General features: G+C 34.5%; 1 protein-coding gene across 1 annotated transcript in view; it reads left to right on the top strand.

Moving 5' to 3' along the window:
* The first annotated feature begins 5393 nt into the window (after positions 1-5393).
* Positions 5394-18026, top strand: part of LOC128997407 (retinal homeobox protein Rx1-like) — a 73831-nt gene continuing 61198 nt past the window's right edge. The window contains exon 1 of the mRNA XM_054423045.1: positions 5394-5583. Within this exon, the coding sequence (XP_054279020.1) occupies positions 5394-5583 (190 nt within the window). The remainder of the gene's footprint in view (positions 5584-18026) is intronic.

Consider the following 18026-nt stretch of genomic DNA (forward strand, 5'->3'; position numbering starts at 1 on the left):
ACCTTTGTACTGTACCGGCTCACCCCTTGCTTTGCTGGATACGTTCCGCGGCAGTGGATATACGGGCAGTTAGTCTATGCGGACGGGATAATGCAAGATTAAAAGGTGCCGCCAACCTATAAAAAAAATGCTTTTATACTTTTATTTATGTTTTGGGGATAACAAAGATACCTTAGTGCTCTTTATCAATGTAAAGAGGAAATTCTAAGGAATACAAAAAAAATAAAAATAAAATAATGTTATACTGCCCTAGGATAATAACACTTGTTTCCGAGTCAAAACGAATTATTTCATACCCATTTACTTTCAAAGATTTTGTTTGGTGTATACAACTTCAAATGTATAATAAATTAAATATGTTGCTTGTAGATCTATAAAGCGTGATTTACCTAGGTACATCAATGTGGTCGACATGATCACTAAACCAAGCCTAGACTATTTCTAATAAATTTTCATTAACTATTCCGTCCCTGTATACCATCTGAATATGGTTAAACATCAAACTGAAGGACCAACTGTTATTAATTTACAGTTCAAATTTAAAACCGGTATAAAGAAATTTGTTCAGCATTTTGGATCTTTAACAGTAAACTGTATAAATCTAACACAGGAGATAAAGCCCTATTAAATCACTTTTTTAGTTACCATCTCCTCTAGTTAATAAGCTTTAAAATTATATCTCAGTCGAAAAATCGGTTAAATAGGACAGCTGGAAATGGTATTAAGGAGAAAACCCCGTTGTTACTGACTAAGATTACTTGTTTTTCGCTGTCTTAAAATTATGTTTACATACATTTTTGCTAGTGTCAAACCATCAGTATTTAAAAGTCTATGGTCAGACATAGATGTATACATTAAAAGGGTAAATGTAAATGTTTATTAACACAATAATGTTAATGTTTAAGACGCATTTAAGTACGAATCCACGATCAAATTCAAGTAGGAATCCTCTGATCAAAACATTTCTTGATCTTAAAGTCATGACATATATTTTTAATAATAAAATCTATCGTATTGATTGGTGGGACGTTTGAAACATTTTTTAAAATCTTTTAATTTTGAGTCATATGTCTGTTGCTACACAAAGGTTGTAAATAGAATCAGCTGTTTTGGTTAAATATGCAGGTAAAAAAGATATTTACCATTACATGGCCACTTTCAAGGGCTGTAGGACGGAACTGGATTTTTGCCAGCCTTGTGACCAACTCCAATCCAATCTATTTAGTGGCCAAATACCCCATATTCAAATAAAAAAATCTAATATTCGTTGACGAAAAAAAGTTTGTCCGTCTATGCGCTTGTTATAGAAATCAATCTCTGTAATAATAGAGATCGATGGTTATAGATTATAGGATTACTATAGACAATAAAAAATAAGAACTACACATATAAGACATCGGTACATAAAAACAGGAACAATAATTGAGGTCTAAAAAAACATTTAAACTAGCGTTATATTAAATTGCTCTGTAAAGTTATATTACTTGATGACTTGAAACAGAATAATATCATAACCTACATAATCTATTTTTGTTTGAGTTGACGAATACATAATTCTTACAGAAAGTCTCTTAGCAGAATCGTAGGTCCATTTATTTGCAAATTAAACTCAGTTTTCTCGTTTGGATTGATATAAATGGCAATTTTAGAAACTGCTAATTGACAATCAAGACTCAGCTAATTCAATTGCATTTCAATCACTATCCAAGACAGAGAGCAGAGGGACAAAAGATTGCTTTACTTTCCAATTTTTGTTCTGAGATTAAAACCCCTTAGATAAACAGCTGTTGTATAAATGGATTTTACAAAATTAACAAGAATTGTCCATATTACTTTTAATTTGTAAGATTTTATGTTTATATAAGTCACTTGATTGAACAAGAGTTATTAAAACGTAAATGTAAAAAGCAAGCCAACAGAGCCCTTTTCCGAAAGCTGATGAAATAATTAATAATATTTATATTATTATTTGATTATTGATCTACTTACAAAACACAAAAATAGCTCGTATTCTGATAACTACCTTACAACATTCCGTAATTAAACATTTTAATTACTTTGGCTTGCGAATGGGTAATTTTAAGTATATTTGAAAACCCAAGAGCAATAAAACTTTCTGTCGAATACAATTATTCTAATTTCGTGGTACTGTAATATATTTTTGAAGAAACGGCCTAAACCATGGTCTCATTACTCGCCGATAATGGGAATTGTGTTTTTTATGAATGTCGTTTTACTGCTTTTGTCTTATTTTTTATAGTAAAATCTTGTAAAACTTGTATCTATGGATGTGATGACTTATACTGTATGAATATGACAGCCAAATGGCCAAAAAAAACTTTAATTAGTAGGTCGATTTTTTATGAGGTCATCCAACCAACTAAAAAGTTTATGAAATGAGTTCTTCCCATAATACAAGTTAGTGTTTTCCAACTAATCAATTAGTATTGCCCAGTGTGGCATTTACTGGTTCTCCAAATACTTTTTTCAGATGAAATGTATGTAATTCAATATTTGGTGGATTTCCATTTTGTAAGCTCTTCCAAAATAAACCTTTATCCAAACGCCCCTTTTGCCAAATAATAATGATTTAACAAGCCTAGAGGTCGTCCAGTGGTCGAAAACTCGACCAAAATATGTAATGTACAGACTTGTAAATTTTCACCCAACGCTGTAAATAAAACATACCATTGGAAATTCTTCATTTTTTTTAATTTCTGTTTATATTTCGTTGCTATTTCGTCGCCAGTATAGCAACCCTTAAGGCGCATAGTAATTTTTTTGTAATTTTGAATTCATTCTTTGTGCTTAAAGAGATTCTGCACTTCTACAAAAATAAATCTTTCTAACAGTATCCATAGCTTTTCCCTGTGATGCATTTGAGCTGAGAAAAACAGGGTCTTAAATCTAAATATTACTAGAACAGGGGGAAATAACAACTTGTTGGTTGGCTTTTGTAGTCTAGAACGAGACATCGACTTCTTTAACTTCTAGTTGGCGTTTGATAGACGTGGTGTGTGTATAAGGGGGGGGGGGAGGAGTGGAAGGGGGCAATTCAATTTGTAACTCATTTCACGAAGCTTAGTGAATATTGTTTAACAGATTATTAAATGACAATGGATAAACTAATTTCGCCCTTCTCGATTGAAGCGAAGGAGGAATAAATTACTAGTTTTTCGTATAAAGGAAATTCGTGCAGAAAAAGGAATTGGGTATTGAAGTAAAAATAGCATTGTGAGAGTAGACATACTCAATCCTGTCCTAAAATGTTGTAGTTTTATAAATGATCACTAAGACAATAATACGATTAAATGAAGTAGCCTGACACCATGTAAGATTTTTAGAAATCATAAACAAAGTTTTTATTTAGTTAATGTTTGAAAAAGTCTTAACTTTAGACTTTCTTATGAATTATATTTGATTTAAAAGCTAGTGATAACGTTATATTAGTAGAGTGAGTTAATACTTTCATTAAAAATCATGAAATGTTAAATAAAGCTGTATTTATGGATATTTTAAATCAACACTTCACGTGGACTTTTTTGTAGGTTTTCTGTTTATTTTTATAAAATCACGAATTTAAATAAGGACGTTAATAAATATGAGTGTACTTAGTGTACACTACCAAAGACGAGTTGATTTATTTCGATTTCAAATCTATGACATAGCATTACTATTTCTTCAAAAATTTTGTAATCAAAAGTAAACATCAAAAATTGAACATACCCAGAGAGGTCTATAAATTTGGATTCTAACACTCTTATAATAATAAGTACTCGGAAAACAAATCATGAGATGAATGTTCTATATAATTTATCAAAATAATCAGTTTATTGTATCAAACGCATATGGTATATTTTCTACAACACTTAGTTGACATAACCATACGATATAACTAACCACGAATGTATGATTATTGTTTAGTGATGATAAGGATGAACATACAATTAATTCTGGACAAACACGTGCCGTAACATCAAAAGAGATAATTATTCCGTTATAACGTAGGTTCTGCAATCATCGTGGAAAATCTTGTTATTTCTCCAAACATTAATCTTGTCATCTCTTTCTGTTTTTATGATTTGTATTGCCTTTACTTTCCTCGTTTTGGGCAAAATGGGCTTAAATAATTGATTTTTTTGTCCATTTGCTAAAAATATGGAAAGTTAGATTGATGGATGGATTAAAAAATAGATGAGGATAAAGCACAGACAAACGAATTAGGCAGAATAATTGTGAATGAATGGATATATTGTTAGGTTGGATAGATTTATACATTAATCATTTGTTATAAAAACAAACACATTGACGTAACTTGCTATGTGAGGCCGATTGAAGAACAAAAAGTTAAAAAATTAATGCATACTAATACAGTATACCATTACTCCTGAAGCAAGCATAGATTTAAGACAGGTTAATAATACAGTTAACAATAACAACAAAAATGTGTCATTTGTATAATCCCAGTAGCTATAGTACTGTTTGTACCATAATTGAATATTTAAATTTTTTACTTTATATTGAACTTAATGTAGATACAATCTTTGTACACTGTATTGCTTTTAAATTTTTGTGACAATTTAATTATTGGGATACCATACATTGGACGTTTTTAATAGGTAAACAATATTTAACTTGCTACCAAAAAGTATTAAGACTTTTTGTAATTACAAGGTAGACAATTTTTAAAAAAATTTATTTCCACGGCAAGCAGCCAACTTACAGAAAGACAAGTTCATTTAAAAGATTGCTTGACGTTTACATAATAACATGACAAATAATACAGACATTAATAGATTACAGGCCCATTTCGAAATAAATACATGCATTTACAAGCAAAATAAATGCAGTAGACGGACTATTGCTTTTTCATTTCATTCAATCATTTCATGCATTCATTTGCATCCAAAAGAATAAGTTACGTATTTTAATATATATTTTTTCAGTAATTACTATAAAAATCTGTGATTACAAAATACACACGAGAAACAGTAATAATTTAAGCACTTAACTTATCACGCTAACCGTCACGTCAACAACATAATCACTTCCCGCAAGTTTAAACATAAAACAACGAGCCAGTACATAATTGTCGGGCGAGTAGATAGTTTAATTACATAACCGCGTCAAACGTCAGCCTGTAGCCTGTGGTGGGGGCGTGTAATAGGCTGACAGTATAATAGGTCGCGGTTCAGCCTCATTTTCTCGAATGTGGGCTTTTAAAAGCACAAGCTCCCGTTCGGGTGGTTGTTGCTTCCATTATTGCATTCCCAAACACCCCCCACCCCGTCGTCATGGTAACGCCTTCTCCCCCCACTCGACGTGCGGTGTGCGCTGATTGGTCCGCGCTAGCTCCTCCCCCTCCACGCCGCGGCCGCTAGTCGCCAGTCAGCATGGATACGGACAGTGGTGAGGAAGGCAGGCGACACGACCTGGACATGCTACTTCAACAGCACCGTGCGGCCGTCACGGCGTTCGGGCTGTCGTTGCAGAAGAACCAGGCGGCGCCAAAGCATCACACGATAGAGAGTATACTAGGACTTCGCCCCGGCGGGTCCGAGAACCAGGGGACGGAGAGTAGTGGTGAGTTAATCACTGTCAATGTAGTTATGTACGTATTGAATAATCATTGCGAGCTGTAAAACAATCCAGAAAGAACAGAAAATGTCACTTTGTAGAAGTGATCTTAGGACCTCGAGGTACTTTCTTTTAGTTAACCTATGTAGATGGTAATAGCATAGCATAATAAGCAATAAAACACCAAAGTGTGTAATAGGTATAACAAATAATATTACAATGCAACTTAAATCTATATCAAATCACATAGCTTAGCGACTTTGAATAAGTTCCGGTTGGGCATAAGAATGTAAAAATGCACTTGCCTATTTAGTAAACACAGTTCATAGTACGCCAAGTGGAAGTCAAATAATTAATACATAAAAAACTAACTACTCAATATTCAAAAATGTTTCAATTACATTCACGCAAGTTAAGTAAGCAAAAAAAGAGAGCCGTGACCTCTTTGGAGAATAAATATTTCAAAAATGTTTCTTGTTCATTTTATAACTTGAGTTAATTTCTTTTCTTTTTCTTAATATATTTTTGTAAAACACATACATACCCTACTTGTCATTTGTTTTCTCAGCAAATCAACGTTTCAAAAAATCACACAGTTAAATTTTAGATAAATACTCCCAATAAATTCAATAAAAGAAACAATAATTGAGGATAACTTACATGTAAACCTGTAGAACCTAGAAATGAAACGCTTTTAGTAAACACAATGACATAAGTCAAAAATTAAATTGCTTTAGTGGAGAAAACTTGATTACATTTGTCATTTTCATCATCCTTTGAAGTATTTGCGCCGACAGATTACAAATATATCAATTAAGAGAGCTGTTTAGTTACGATGGTATATTAAAATGTATATTAAAACCATTGTAATGACAAAGGCGTTAGAAATATTATAGTATATGAGATCCCGCATGTCCCGCTACGGAGAGCGCTTGAATTTACCGTACCGATTTCAAAGGGATTTAAACCATGAATGATTCTTCTCAATAAGCAATCTTTAGGTGGAAGGACAATAGTTTGTGTACTTAATAATAACCTAAACATTTTAGATTTTAGTCAGTACTCAGGAGGAGATATTTATGTCCTATCTTTCTGATAGATCCCCGTATGTGAGGGATTTGCAATAGACGGTTCAACAGTGATTGTTAGGTTAGGTTAGGTAGGTTGGTAATTTTTGAATTGATCTTTGGATTTCTTTATTAGCCAAATAAATTTTTTTCAAATATTGCTGGTGTATGATTAAGATTGAAAGGGGGTTGCATCTAAATATTACATTATTGGGTAAAAGATAAGTGTTAAATACGCTTTTCTGGTTTAATCCCCCGGCTTGCCATCTATCTATCTGCAACGGATACATAAGCGTAAACATAGTAAAGCTATAAACTTGTCTGATATATTATCACATACCTTCAGCATTTGTTGAATTAATTAATTTTAACACACCAATCCCAACATAACCTGGTTCACTAAGTAACACACAAAAAATGTTTAAGACGAACCGGTTTCAAACACCGAGCTAGAGATACAACTGGATATAGCGCTGAATGAGAATTGATAAGTTGGCCACCATTTGTACTAAGGGATTTGTACATTGTAGACCAACTTAGTACATTAGACTAGGGGAAACGGATATTGTGGGATTGTGGATACATAAAGATCCCCCCCATTTGGTAACAATCTAACATACTTTTACAGCGTCTAGATTTTCTAGCATCAATGCTACATGCTAGCAGTCGTTTCATTTTCCCACCTAGTTGCAGGTACACGAAACTAATATCTTAAGGTGTCTGATAAATGAAAAAAATTGGTAATATTGTGAATCTCCGATCCACTTAAAAATTAAATTAATCACTACGCATTTTCAATTTGTTCGTTGAGAGTCGTGGTTGTAATGTTTAAAAATATTTGTAAAACAACTAGTGTTTTGAATTAATATTGATGTGAACTTGTGAAAGGGATGTCTAGCATTTACCAGCCGTCAAACGTATGTCAAGGTGACTAAAATGATTACTATAAACCCTTTATGTTATCACAAAATAAGAAAAAGTTCATGTTAATGGTCAATATGGTGATACAATTCCCATTTCTCATATAAGCCATACAAACGCTCAAAACTTGAATGTTTACTTTAAATATTAATATTAATCTTAAAAACCAAAACGAATAAGCCGTTTAGAGGGTTTTAGGTTTTATAAATTTTACCGCAATATTTATTAATATGTACTTTCTAAATATTTGCCACTGCAATACCATAAAATACAACACCCAACAATACAAAACTAAGCACTGTTAAAAATAAATCCAACCCTTTTCAGGCGATAAAGACAATTGTGTAAATAATATAAACATTATCAAGGTATGTGAAGGAGTAAGCAGACTTTTAATTACTAAAAGGAATACGAGAAGAAGATTAAATGTATGTATATCTTACAATATGACTGAGATAAAGCCATTTTATATTTTAAATTTAAATATATTTTGAAAAGTGGCTGTGATATTATGATATATCGCTCTTTATCCATGCAATGTTTTCAACATTTTGTCTGGCGAGGTTCAGTCTATTTTAATTTATGAATATTTAATGACCGATACGTTTAAAATCTTCATGCTATTTATTGTAAAGAAAAAGACAGCGGTTGAAGTTTAATTGTTTATGAATACATTTTGATCTAATTTGGCAAGTGTAATCCTATTTGTTTGATGCTATGCTGTTAACATTTTATAAAAATGCTTGGTTTTTACTCCATGTGGCATAAAACCTGAATAATCGTTGATTCCATTGTTTTTTAAAATCCGAATAGGTCTTACTTGTTTTTTTTTTTTTTTTTTTTTTTGTAAAATTGTAAGAAAACATTTTATTAAGAGCCTACTCAGGAAAATAGAAATTCGCTTCGTGTGCAGTTTTTCCCGTTGGGACATTATTTTAAATATGTGGGTATAAATGGTTTTGTACTTTTTTAATGGAAAACAATCTGATCTCCAGTCTTGTTACTATATAACATCGACTTTTAGTTAGAGTTAGATAATGACAAAATGTATGTAGGTTTTTAATCGATATAGCATGGGATCGAACCAGATACCTTTAGATTTGAAGGTGAGCACTAACCACTACACTGCTGGATGTCTCTTCCTGAAATAAAATTTCATTAATTTGTTTTCATTAAGATTCAACTAAAAGCTCGGGTTGTTCCTCAAAACAATTGGCGGAGATTTAACTAACAATGCGTTTTTCAAAGGTTTATTGCGGACATTTTCCATCACGAATGTAAAAAAACAATACACAACGTTTCGGGATCTGAAATCTGATCCCGTCCTCAGGTGAAAAAAACTTAACTAACACATTACAACTAACAATACACAAACGCCCAACCTAAGGCCCCTATTACACGAGGTAGCCTGGCGACGTCGCCAGCGGCAGTAGCTGGCGACGCACTGGCCACCAAACCTATAACCAGTTGAGTAGCCAGAATTTTACCGCCGTGGCGCCGTTGTTGTGAGTGCTTGTCTTGCACTTGTACTTGTTATGAGCGGTGTTTACAGTGAATAATGAGTGATTATAAGTATCTTCTCCTTCTGTTACTTCTGAAGAAAAGGAGGCAAAGGAAGAGAAAAATGTACGTTCATCCAATGCAAGTGAGTGCAAGAGAATCAAAAGGGTTTATATTACACCCTTTTTGATGAGCTCTGTGCGGACAATAAAAAATGTTTCAATTATTTTCGTATGTCACAATCCAGTTTCTTCGAGTCATAAAGGATGAAATAGACATTTTATCAACTGAAGTGAACAATTCACACACTCACAACACAACAGAACGCAACACAACAGTGTGCAAGTACCCCCGTGATATGAACTAACCGAGTGGCGACGTGATACTGGCGACCTAGTGTAATAAGCTCCATATGCTACAACGCAGCGTCGCCAATATGGGTAGCCAGTGGCTACCACAGTGGCGACGGGGCTCGGTAGCCAGTCGGTCGCCAAAGTGTGGCTGCGTCGCTGGCTACCCTCGTGTAATAACATCCATAAGAATCAATGCCCCATGACAAGCTGAGTAGCCAGTTTGGTCGCTGGCGACGTCGCCAGGCTACCTCGTGTAATAGGGGTCTAAGTTGGAATACACTACAGAAGGTAGCAGTCAAAAAACATGCACCCTTCACTACCCTCCCCCCCCCCTCATGCACCCTTGACTGCTACCTTCTGTAGTGTATTCCAACTTAGGTTGGGCGTTTGTGTATTGTTAGTTGTAATGTGTTAGTTAAGTTTTTTTCACCTGAGGACGGGATCAGATTTCAGATCCCGAAACGTTGTGTATTGTTTTTTTACATTCGTGATGGAAAATGTCCGCAATAAACCTTTGAACAACATTAACTCACCATCACCAACAATGAACTTCAAACAAAGAATGCGTTTTTACAGGTAACTATTCGTGCCTTTTTTATTTTTTAAAGTTTAACTAGTGCTCGTCCAGTGGTCGAAAACTCGACCAAAAATATGTAATGTACGCCCATTGACTATTGGATACTGAAGTAGACATCCCATCTATATGGACCAGCTGTCGCCATTTTTTCATTAAAAACATGTAGTTGTGTGAGCCAGTCACAGAATGTGTCTCTAAAGTTCTATTTTCTGCCTTATTTCTTTTTGTTGACAAAGCAGATGGGTCATAACAGTTGCTATAGCTCAAAAAGTCATTCAAAAAGTTTGACTTGGTATAAAGCATCGTGTATTCGACAGCAGAGCAATCTGTTGGTAGCTCAAATCAACTACGATGAACTTAATTTAAAAACTGGCGAGAACTTTAACATGGGGATGGAATGTCTAGTTGTAAGTCAAAGGTACATGCTTCTCTATCTTCACTTCACGCTGTAAATAAAACATGTGATTGTAATTTCTTAAATTTGTTTTGATTTTCTGTTTATATTTCCTTGTTATTTCATCACCAGCATGGCAACCCATAAAGCCCATGTTATTTTTTTTAATTTCAAATTAATTTTTTGTGCTTGTATTTGATCCTATTTTAGTTTTGTAAGGGGTTCTGCACATCTACAGGGAATTATCTTTCTAATAGTATGCGTAGATTTTCCCTGCGATACACACGAGCTGAGAAAAAAAAACTTCTAAAGAAACATGCTTGCCTATTAATATATAGATTGAAGAATTTGAACCGAGTTATACGATGTCAATTATTAGTGACTTTTATTGTTGAATTGCCGGCTTTTGAACTAAGTCAAACCAAAGGGACAACTTATGGTGGTATGTTTATTTCGAACATTAAATGTCATAATACAAAAACCAAAAGAGAAAAATATAATTATGTCATCGTCATGTTAAGTTTAAATTAAAAATCGGAAACAAGGTGTTCATATAAATAGGATGTTTACTTCAGTATTCCAAAGTCAATGACGAAACCTAATAGAATTCACCAACTATTTAAAAAATACAAAATCTACCAAAATAGGTTGTTTTCCACAAACATTGTTCGGTCAGCCGGGAAGCTGGTGGAGTTAGTCTAAGTAAGACCTATATTAATTAATACCGATTGATCCCTGTGAAGTGCTAATGAAGTTAATAAACAAGTTGATGTCAGACCGCTCCAATAGCTTGATAATTAATTCCCGTACCGTCAGCCCCCCCCCCCTGTGTACCCAACTACTACAGTTTGGCTGATATTATAGTTTATAATCACTTTATGTAATAAACTTTGGTGTGTTTTAATTAACTTTTAGTTTGTATGGATATACTGTTTGTTAAAAATATACAGTACGTATAGATTTTTAACCACGCGTTTATATAATTTTGGTGGGTAAATATAATTATTTCATTATGTATTCTTTGTGTTGGCTATGGTATTTTTTGATAAAATAATAGTACTAATCAAAATTATATTATACAATATATATTATTGAATTCAGCGTATTCAATGGATTTCTAAACATGCATCACATTTCAGCTAAACAACGTAACCTCAAGGACTTAAACTTGGAAAAACAAACTTTGGTCTTATTTGTGTAATTTACAATTGACAAAATTGGTACAGTAGCTAAGTTAGCATTTAGGTTTTTTTTAACAGTCATCGAAATAAATGTAGCTACTGTATTATGCTTTTCAATGCATTGCTTGCAAATTGTAGTCGTACAACTGCACGACAAATTTTGAGCAAGTTTGGATGATGCTTTGGTTATCTTACTACATCACACCCTTTCCAAACTTTGTGAAGGTGTTCTGTCTGTGATAATCAGATTTCAAAAGCATTATCAGTTATAGTAAGAGAAATTCGCTAATATGACCTAATTAACTTGATCTTAATACAAAATCCAAGAATAGATGATGTTAGATTTGTATGATCCTGACTCACTATGGTGCGCGTTTTAATCCAAAGGTAATGGATGAATTTTGAATTAATAGTAGAACAATTTTATGACTAGATCAGCTGTTTTACCCCAGAATAATTTATTAGAAGCGCAATGATCAATGACAGTAAAGTCTAGTTTTGAACCATAAATAAAAAAAAATACTTTGACTTTCATCAGGATTGAACCAGCGACCTTCTGACCAGATCACTCAGCTACCCAACGGTTTCAATCCAACTGAAAAAGTTTGTAAATTAATAAGTCAAGTGGCAAGCTATTACAGTATTTAACGGTCCTAAAGGGCAAACTAAATCATCAAGAACATCATAATACAACATATAACCCTGGGAATGTTATAATGCTCTTAGGGAGTGTTGCAACGAATCATGCTGTACCGCAGCATCAACCACGAAACTGTAGATTATTGCGAAGCTGGTCGGGTGTCAAAACTGCAATGGCGTCGAGGGGAGAATGAAGAGAAGGGCTGTTGAAGGGCAACTAGGGTGTGAGCGCAGCACACCTAGGGCGCAGGGGGGCTGCAGGGCTGCTGCTACAGGGCTTGTATCCATTTATAGTTTTCACAACGAACATGGTACTACTGAGTGAATAAAAGTATAATGTGTTTGTAGAATCCCATAGTAGACAAAAGTATTTCGTAGCGTCATAGACTTTGGATACTGCAAGTAGAATTCATACAGTCTGGTGATATTTTGTATTTGTGGTTGGGTACGCCTATGTATTTTTTAACTTTTTCGATTATAAACCACCCGACTTCTAGTCTTGTTACTACATAAAGTGGACTTTTTGTTAGCATATGGCAACATTAGAGTGTCCCTTGCACATATGTATTTCTGTTGCCAAGGGTATAGATTGGATTATTCATTGAAAACCCAATGACAAATTGAATCTGGGGTTTCAATCAATATCTGGAATTGAACCAGATACCTTCAGATTTGAAGGCGAATACTATAACCACTGTTACCAACGATTTAACTATTTCTTAGTAACATTACATGGAAGTGATGTAAGGTGTTTAGACTTTGAATGCAGCTACACGTATCAACCTGTTGTAAAATAATCTGGGTTTTGTACTCGAATGTAAAAATATTTGTTTAGGTATATTTCTTAAGGTATATTGGTGTATTTACCCAAAGGTTTATGAGTAGACATTATTGAAATGTTTCTAGCTGACAAAACATCGACACCCATTTCTCATACTGTACACTTTGGACCTTACAATTGAAGGTATTATATTAAAGCCATCGGGGAAACGATTGTATCTACGATAGTGTAAAAATGTTATAATATCCAAGTATAAAGAACCAGAGCCTACAAGACATAATCCAGTAAATAGTTATTGAAGCCAAAAACTACATATAGCAAAACATGTATAATTTTCTGAAACAGTATACATTTGTTGTACATTTCTTCTACTAATCTCACTTTATCAGTGATGATAATGACAATTAAATAATGTTCTGTACATAAATTAAACCGATTTTCAGACTTTAACTACCTTACGTGGCCTTTAATTACAAAAGAACAGCCAGTAACACTAAAAACCAAATTTCACCCACATCAAAAACCTAAAACAGCAAACTCAAAATTCTATAAATAATTTGATCAATAAACGTTTTCCCTCCCTTAGACCCTTACTACTCGTCTGAAAATACCATCCGCAATTCGGCGAAACACATTGATTCAGGCAAATCTTCTCTCACAAACATCAGCTTAATAAAACATCAAAATGCTTACATCACAACCTCATAAAAGACTTTGGACCGTTTCTGCCCCAGGCAGTCGTGTCACGTGACTAAGGGGGGTAAAGGGGGGGGGGTAAATTACCCTGGCTCAGTGATTCCATTTAATTAAGTCCTGATACATTCGAAATCAAAGTGGCTGCGCGAGTAAATAAGAAACATTATTACAGAACGAATTTCTTCCCCCTGTCCCGTCTCTGCTGTTAATTTATTTCACTTTTCTTATTTACTTTACCGCTCGCTCGGCCACGATGCTAGAGATTGCCTTTGCTGAGCAAATCTGTAAAGAGTCGATTTAGACTGATTTTCGAATTTACAAACTAGCTTTGTAAGGGATGTATGTTTTTTAACTCCACCAAATGTGTTTTCCTACACCTGACAAAGTGGGCTTCCTTGAACTGATAATAGCACAAGAAGTATCTAATTGCTGCATTTACTTACTTTTACCGCACTCATTTTTCCGCACTCCTGTATTCCAACTAAACAACACAAAACAGTGTGCTTTTATTAGCCTCGTAAGCACAATTTACTTAACATAAGAGAGGAAAATGGTTAGTTGACATTGGTGCACGCTTGATTTGAGTGCACTAATGTCAACTAACCATTTTCCTCTCTCATTTTAAGTAAATTGTAAATTGTGCTACTGTTTGGTAATAATAATATATCAGACAAAATCATACTGTTAAATGGGCACTTTCTTCTGCACATAGATGGACAAGACCATGTCAACTTTTGTATACAGTTCTATTACCTATCTCAGAGCCCCTTACGGGACCAAAGTAGTGCGCTGAAGCCTACTTAGATAGTTAGTAGGCTTAGTTCTTATTGTGTCTTATAATTATAACGGCGCAGTTTTACTTTCTGGCATTAATATTGATGGAAAATACTGATAAAGTCAAGTCATCAAACGTTTAATGTTTAATGGTTTATGGATCTTTATTTCGGTCGAAATAGATTTAAAATTGTAAAATGATAAGAAACAAATTAATTGTAAACATCGAATCGCACTGTAATGAGTGGAATCATTCCTTAAAACTGTTTTCGGATAACTAAAAAAACTATAAGGTAGTAGTTAAATCCATCATTGTGACAAATATTTTTCATATAAATAGCATAATACATTCAAGTGATTTACAGTAAAATACCGGTTTTCACACATAAACCTTTTTAACAAAGCCAAACTAAAGTGGCAGCATTTTATTAAATAATATCAGTATGTAAAAATTAATCTATATCAATCCCAGTCGTAAATACTAAAAGAGCAATATTTAATCAATTATTCAATTTATCTACGAAAAACAATGTACTGTAATAACCAAATATATCTTATAAGATATTTTACTTCACAACAACTACCTCAGTATGACAAACTGATAACTATTTCAACACGAAATTAACCTAAGTAAACCAATAATGTAATAATTAATTACGTAATTACTCCGATGTAATTACCCATGTTTGATCTGCACCACGACGCCTAGTGAAGACAATGTTGCCAATTTACGCGGTATAATACAATCTAGGGTTGTACCACGATGGTCTAGGGGGGGGGGTACCACGGTGGTCTAGGGGGGGAGGTTATCAACTACAAATTGCCCGTGTACCCGTCACTTGCCACGCGAATGAAAAACTACCAGAGCTTAATTGCCAAGCGAGTAATGGACACGAAACTCTAACCGTTAATAAGTAAATAAACCATTTTTCTCGAGCAGTTTGCGTTTTTAAAACTCCACGGCAAATTGGGCGCTAAGTACGGTAGCAATACAGTTTTGTCAAAGCAGTATTTTGTGGATAAATATTGAAGTTTGCACTGTTTTGGAGGTTCTAGTGTCATGTGATAGCGCACAGTGGGAAATAAAATTTATAATTATAGAATATGTAGATAGTCCACATTGAACTAAGTTTTTGTTAGTTTTTGCGATTGTTTATGTTATGGAGTTTGGTAAAGTGTGGGTATTTAAATGAAATGCTACATAATTCACACTGGAAACTAGGTATGGAGTACCTTTTTTAATTCAACACTGTAAAATAAATATAAATCATGATATCATATCACCGAGCCAAGGCGACCCTAGACAACTTGTCGTGCAGACAGGTCAAGATTACAGAAAAAGCTGCAGAAAGGGAATTGACTGTAATAAGCCCTTCTTAAATTGTGACTTTTATTTACAACCACATGACTAAATATATGTCGTTTATACTTTATCCTGCTGGAACTAATATAATATTTATACCACTGCAGAAGCGGTTTTGGTTAAGCTCCCTGTTTCTAAAGGTTCTTTAACTGCAGTTACATCTCTGTGAGTTATTCCAGTTATGAAAAATGTATTAAAGATATAATTATATAATTAAAGGTTCTTTAACTGCAGTTACATCTCTGTGAATTATTCCAGTTATGAAAAATGTATTAAAGATATAATTATATAATCAAATTACGGGTGTACAAATTAAAAAAATTGATATATTTTATTATTTTTACTTGTACTAGAGGTCGTCCAGTGGACGAAAATTCGACCAAAAATATGTAATGTACGTACACTCATTGACTATTGGATACTGAAGTAGACATTCCATCTATATGGACCAGCTGTCACAATTTTTTATATAAAAAAAGAACATGTAGTTGTGTGAGCCAGTCACGGAATGTGTGTCTAAAATCATATTGTCTACCTTATTTTTGTTGCTGACAAAGTTGATGGGTCGTAACAGTTGCTATAGCTCATAATAAGTCATTCCATAAGTTTGATTTAGTAAAAAACATCGTGTATTCGACAGAAATTAGTCATTTAGATCAGCGCAATCAGTTGGTGGCTCACATCAACGACGATAAATTGAATTTAAAAACTGGCTACAACTTTAACATGGGGATGTAAGTCAAAGGAGTATGTATCTATGGTCAAAGGTACAGACTTCTCTATTTTTAACCCACACTGTAAATAAAACATGTGATTGTAATTTGTTCATATGTTGTGATTTTCTGTTTATTGAGCGGAGCGAGCGAAGCGAGCGAAGCTCTTATACGTCGACTCTTATGCATTTCGTAATACGCAAACTCCTCCTAGACGGATGAATCAATCGTTTTCAAATTTGGCATGGTGATAGAGACCATATCGGTGAGTGCCAACATCTATATAGCGTTAAAAATGTCTCTCAGGAATCCGCCCCACTGGGTCTCAAAGTTTCAATGTAATCCTTATGGAAGCAGTATTTGACACATAAACAAAAACATATGATCAGCTGTTGACTTTTGAATGCAGTAGATAAAGAAATAGCTGATAGCATTAATCCACAGATATTAGAACAGAAACGGTATGGATCATAAATATAATCAAATGACGACACTAGCTTGAGGTCCGTGACGTAGGAAGTGCTAAAAAGGAAGTACTAAAGGTGAGCAGTCTGGAATGTGGAAACTATTTATGACGATGATTTAGGTATATGCATTCATAAAATTCCATTGGATGGGAGGAAGACGGGTCCGCGACGTAGGAGGTGGTGAAGGAAGTACTAAAGGTGAGCGGTCTGGAGTGTGGAAACTGTTTATAGCGATTAGATTTAGGTATCTGCATTCCTAAAATTCTATGGGAAGGGAGGAAAACGGGTCCACGACGTAAGAAGTGGTAAAGGAAGTACTAAAGGTGAGCAGTGTGGAGTGTGGAAACTGTTTATGACGATTAGATTTAGGTATCTGCATTCCAAAAATTATAAGGGAAGGGAGGAAAACAGGTCCGCGACGTAGGAAGTGATGAATGATGTAGTCAAGGCAAGCTGTCCGGAGTGTGGGAACTGCTTATGACAATTAATCCTGTGATACTATGGGAAAGGAGGGAAACAGGTCCGCGACGTAGGAAGTGGTGAAAGAAGTAGTAAAGGCGAGCAGTCCGGAGTGTGGGAACTGTTTATGACGATTAGATTGAGGTATCTGCAATCATAAAATGCTATGGGAAGGGTGGAAAACGGGTCCGCGACGTAGGAAGTGATGAAGGAAGTAGTCAAGGCGAGCTGTCCGGAATGTGGGAACTGTTTATGACGATTAGATTAAGATATCTGCAATCATAAAATGCTGTGGGATTTTAGGAAAACAGGTCCACGATAGGAAGTGGTGAAGAAAGTAGTCAAGGCAAGCTGTCCGGAGTGTGGGAACTGTTTACGACGATTAGATCAAGGTATCTGCAATCCTAAAATGCTATGGGAAGGGAGGAAAACGGGTCCGCGACGTAGGAAGTGATGAAGGAAGTAGTAAAGGCGAGCAGTCCGGAGTTTGGGAACTGTTTATGACCATTAGATTAAGGTATTTCCAATCCTATGATGCTATGGGAAGGGAGGGAAACAGGTCCG

Source organism: Macrosteles quadrilineatus, unplaced genomic scaffold, assembly GCF_028750875.1.
Source record: "Macrosteles quadrilineatus isolate MER2022 unplaced genomic scaffold, UCM_ALF_1.0 Scaffold_6__1_contigs__length_79288215, whole genome shotgun sequence".
Classification (NCBI taxonomy): Eukaryota; Metazoa; Arthropoda; class Insecta; order Hemiptera; family Cicadellidae; genus Macrosteles; species Macrosteles quadrilineatus.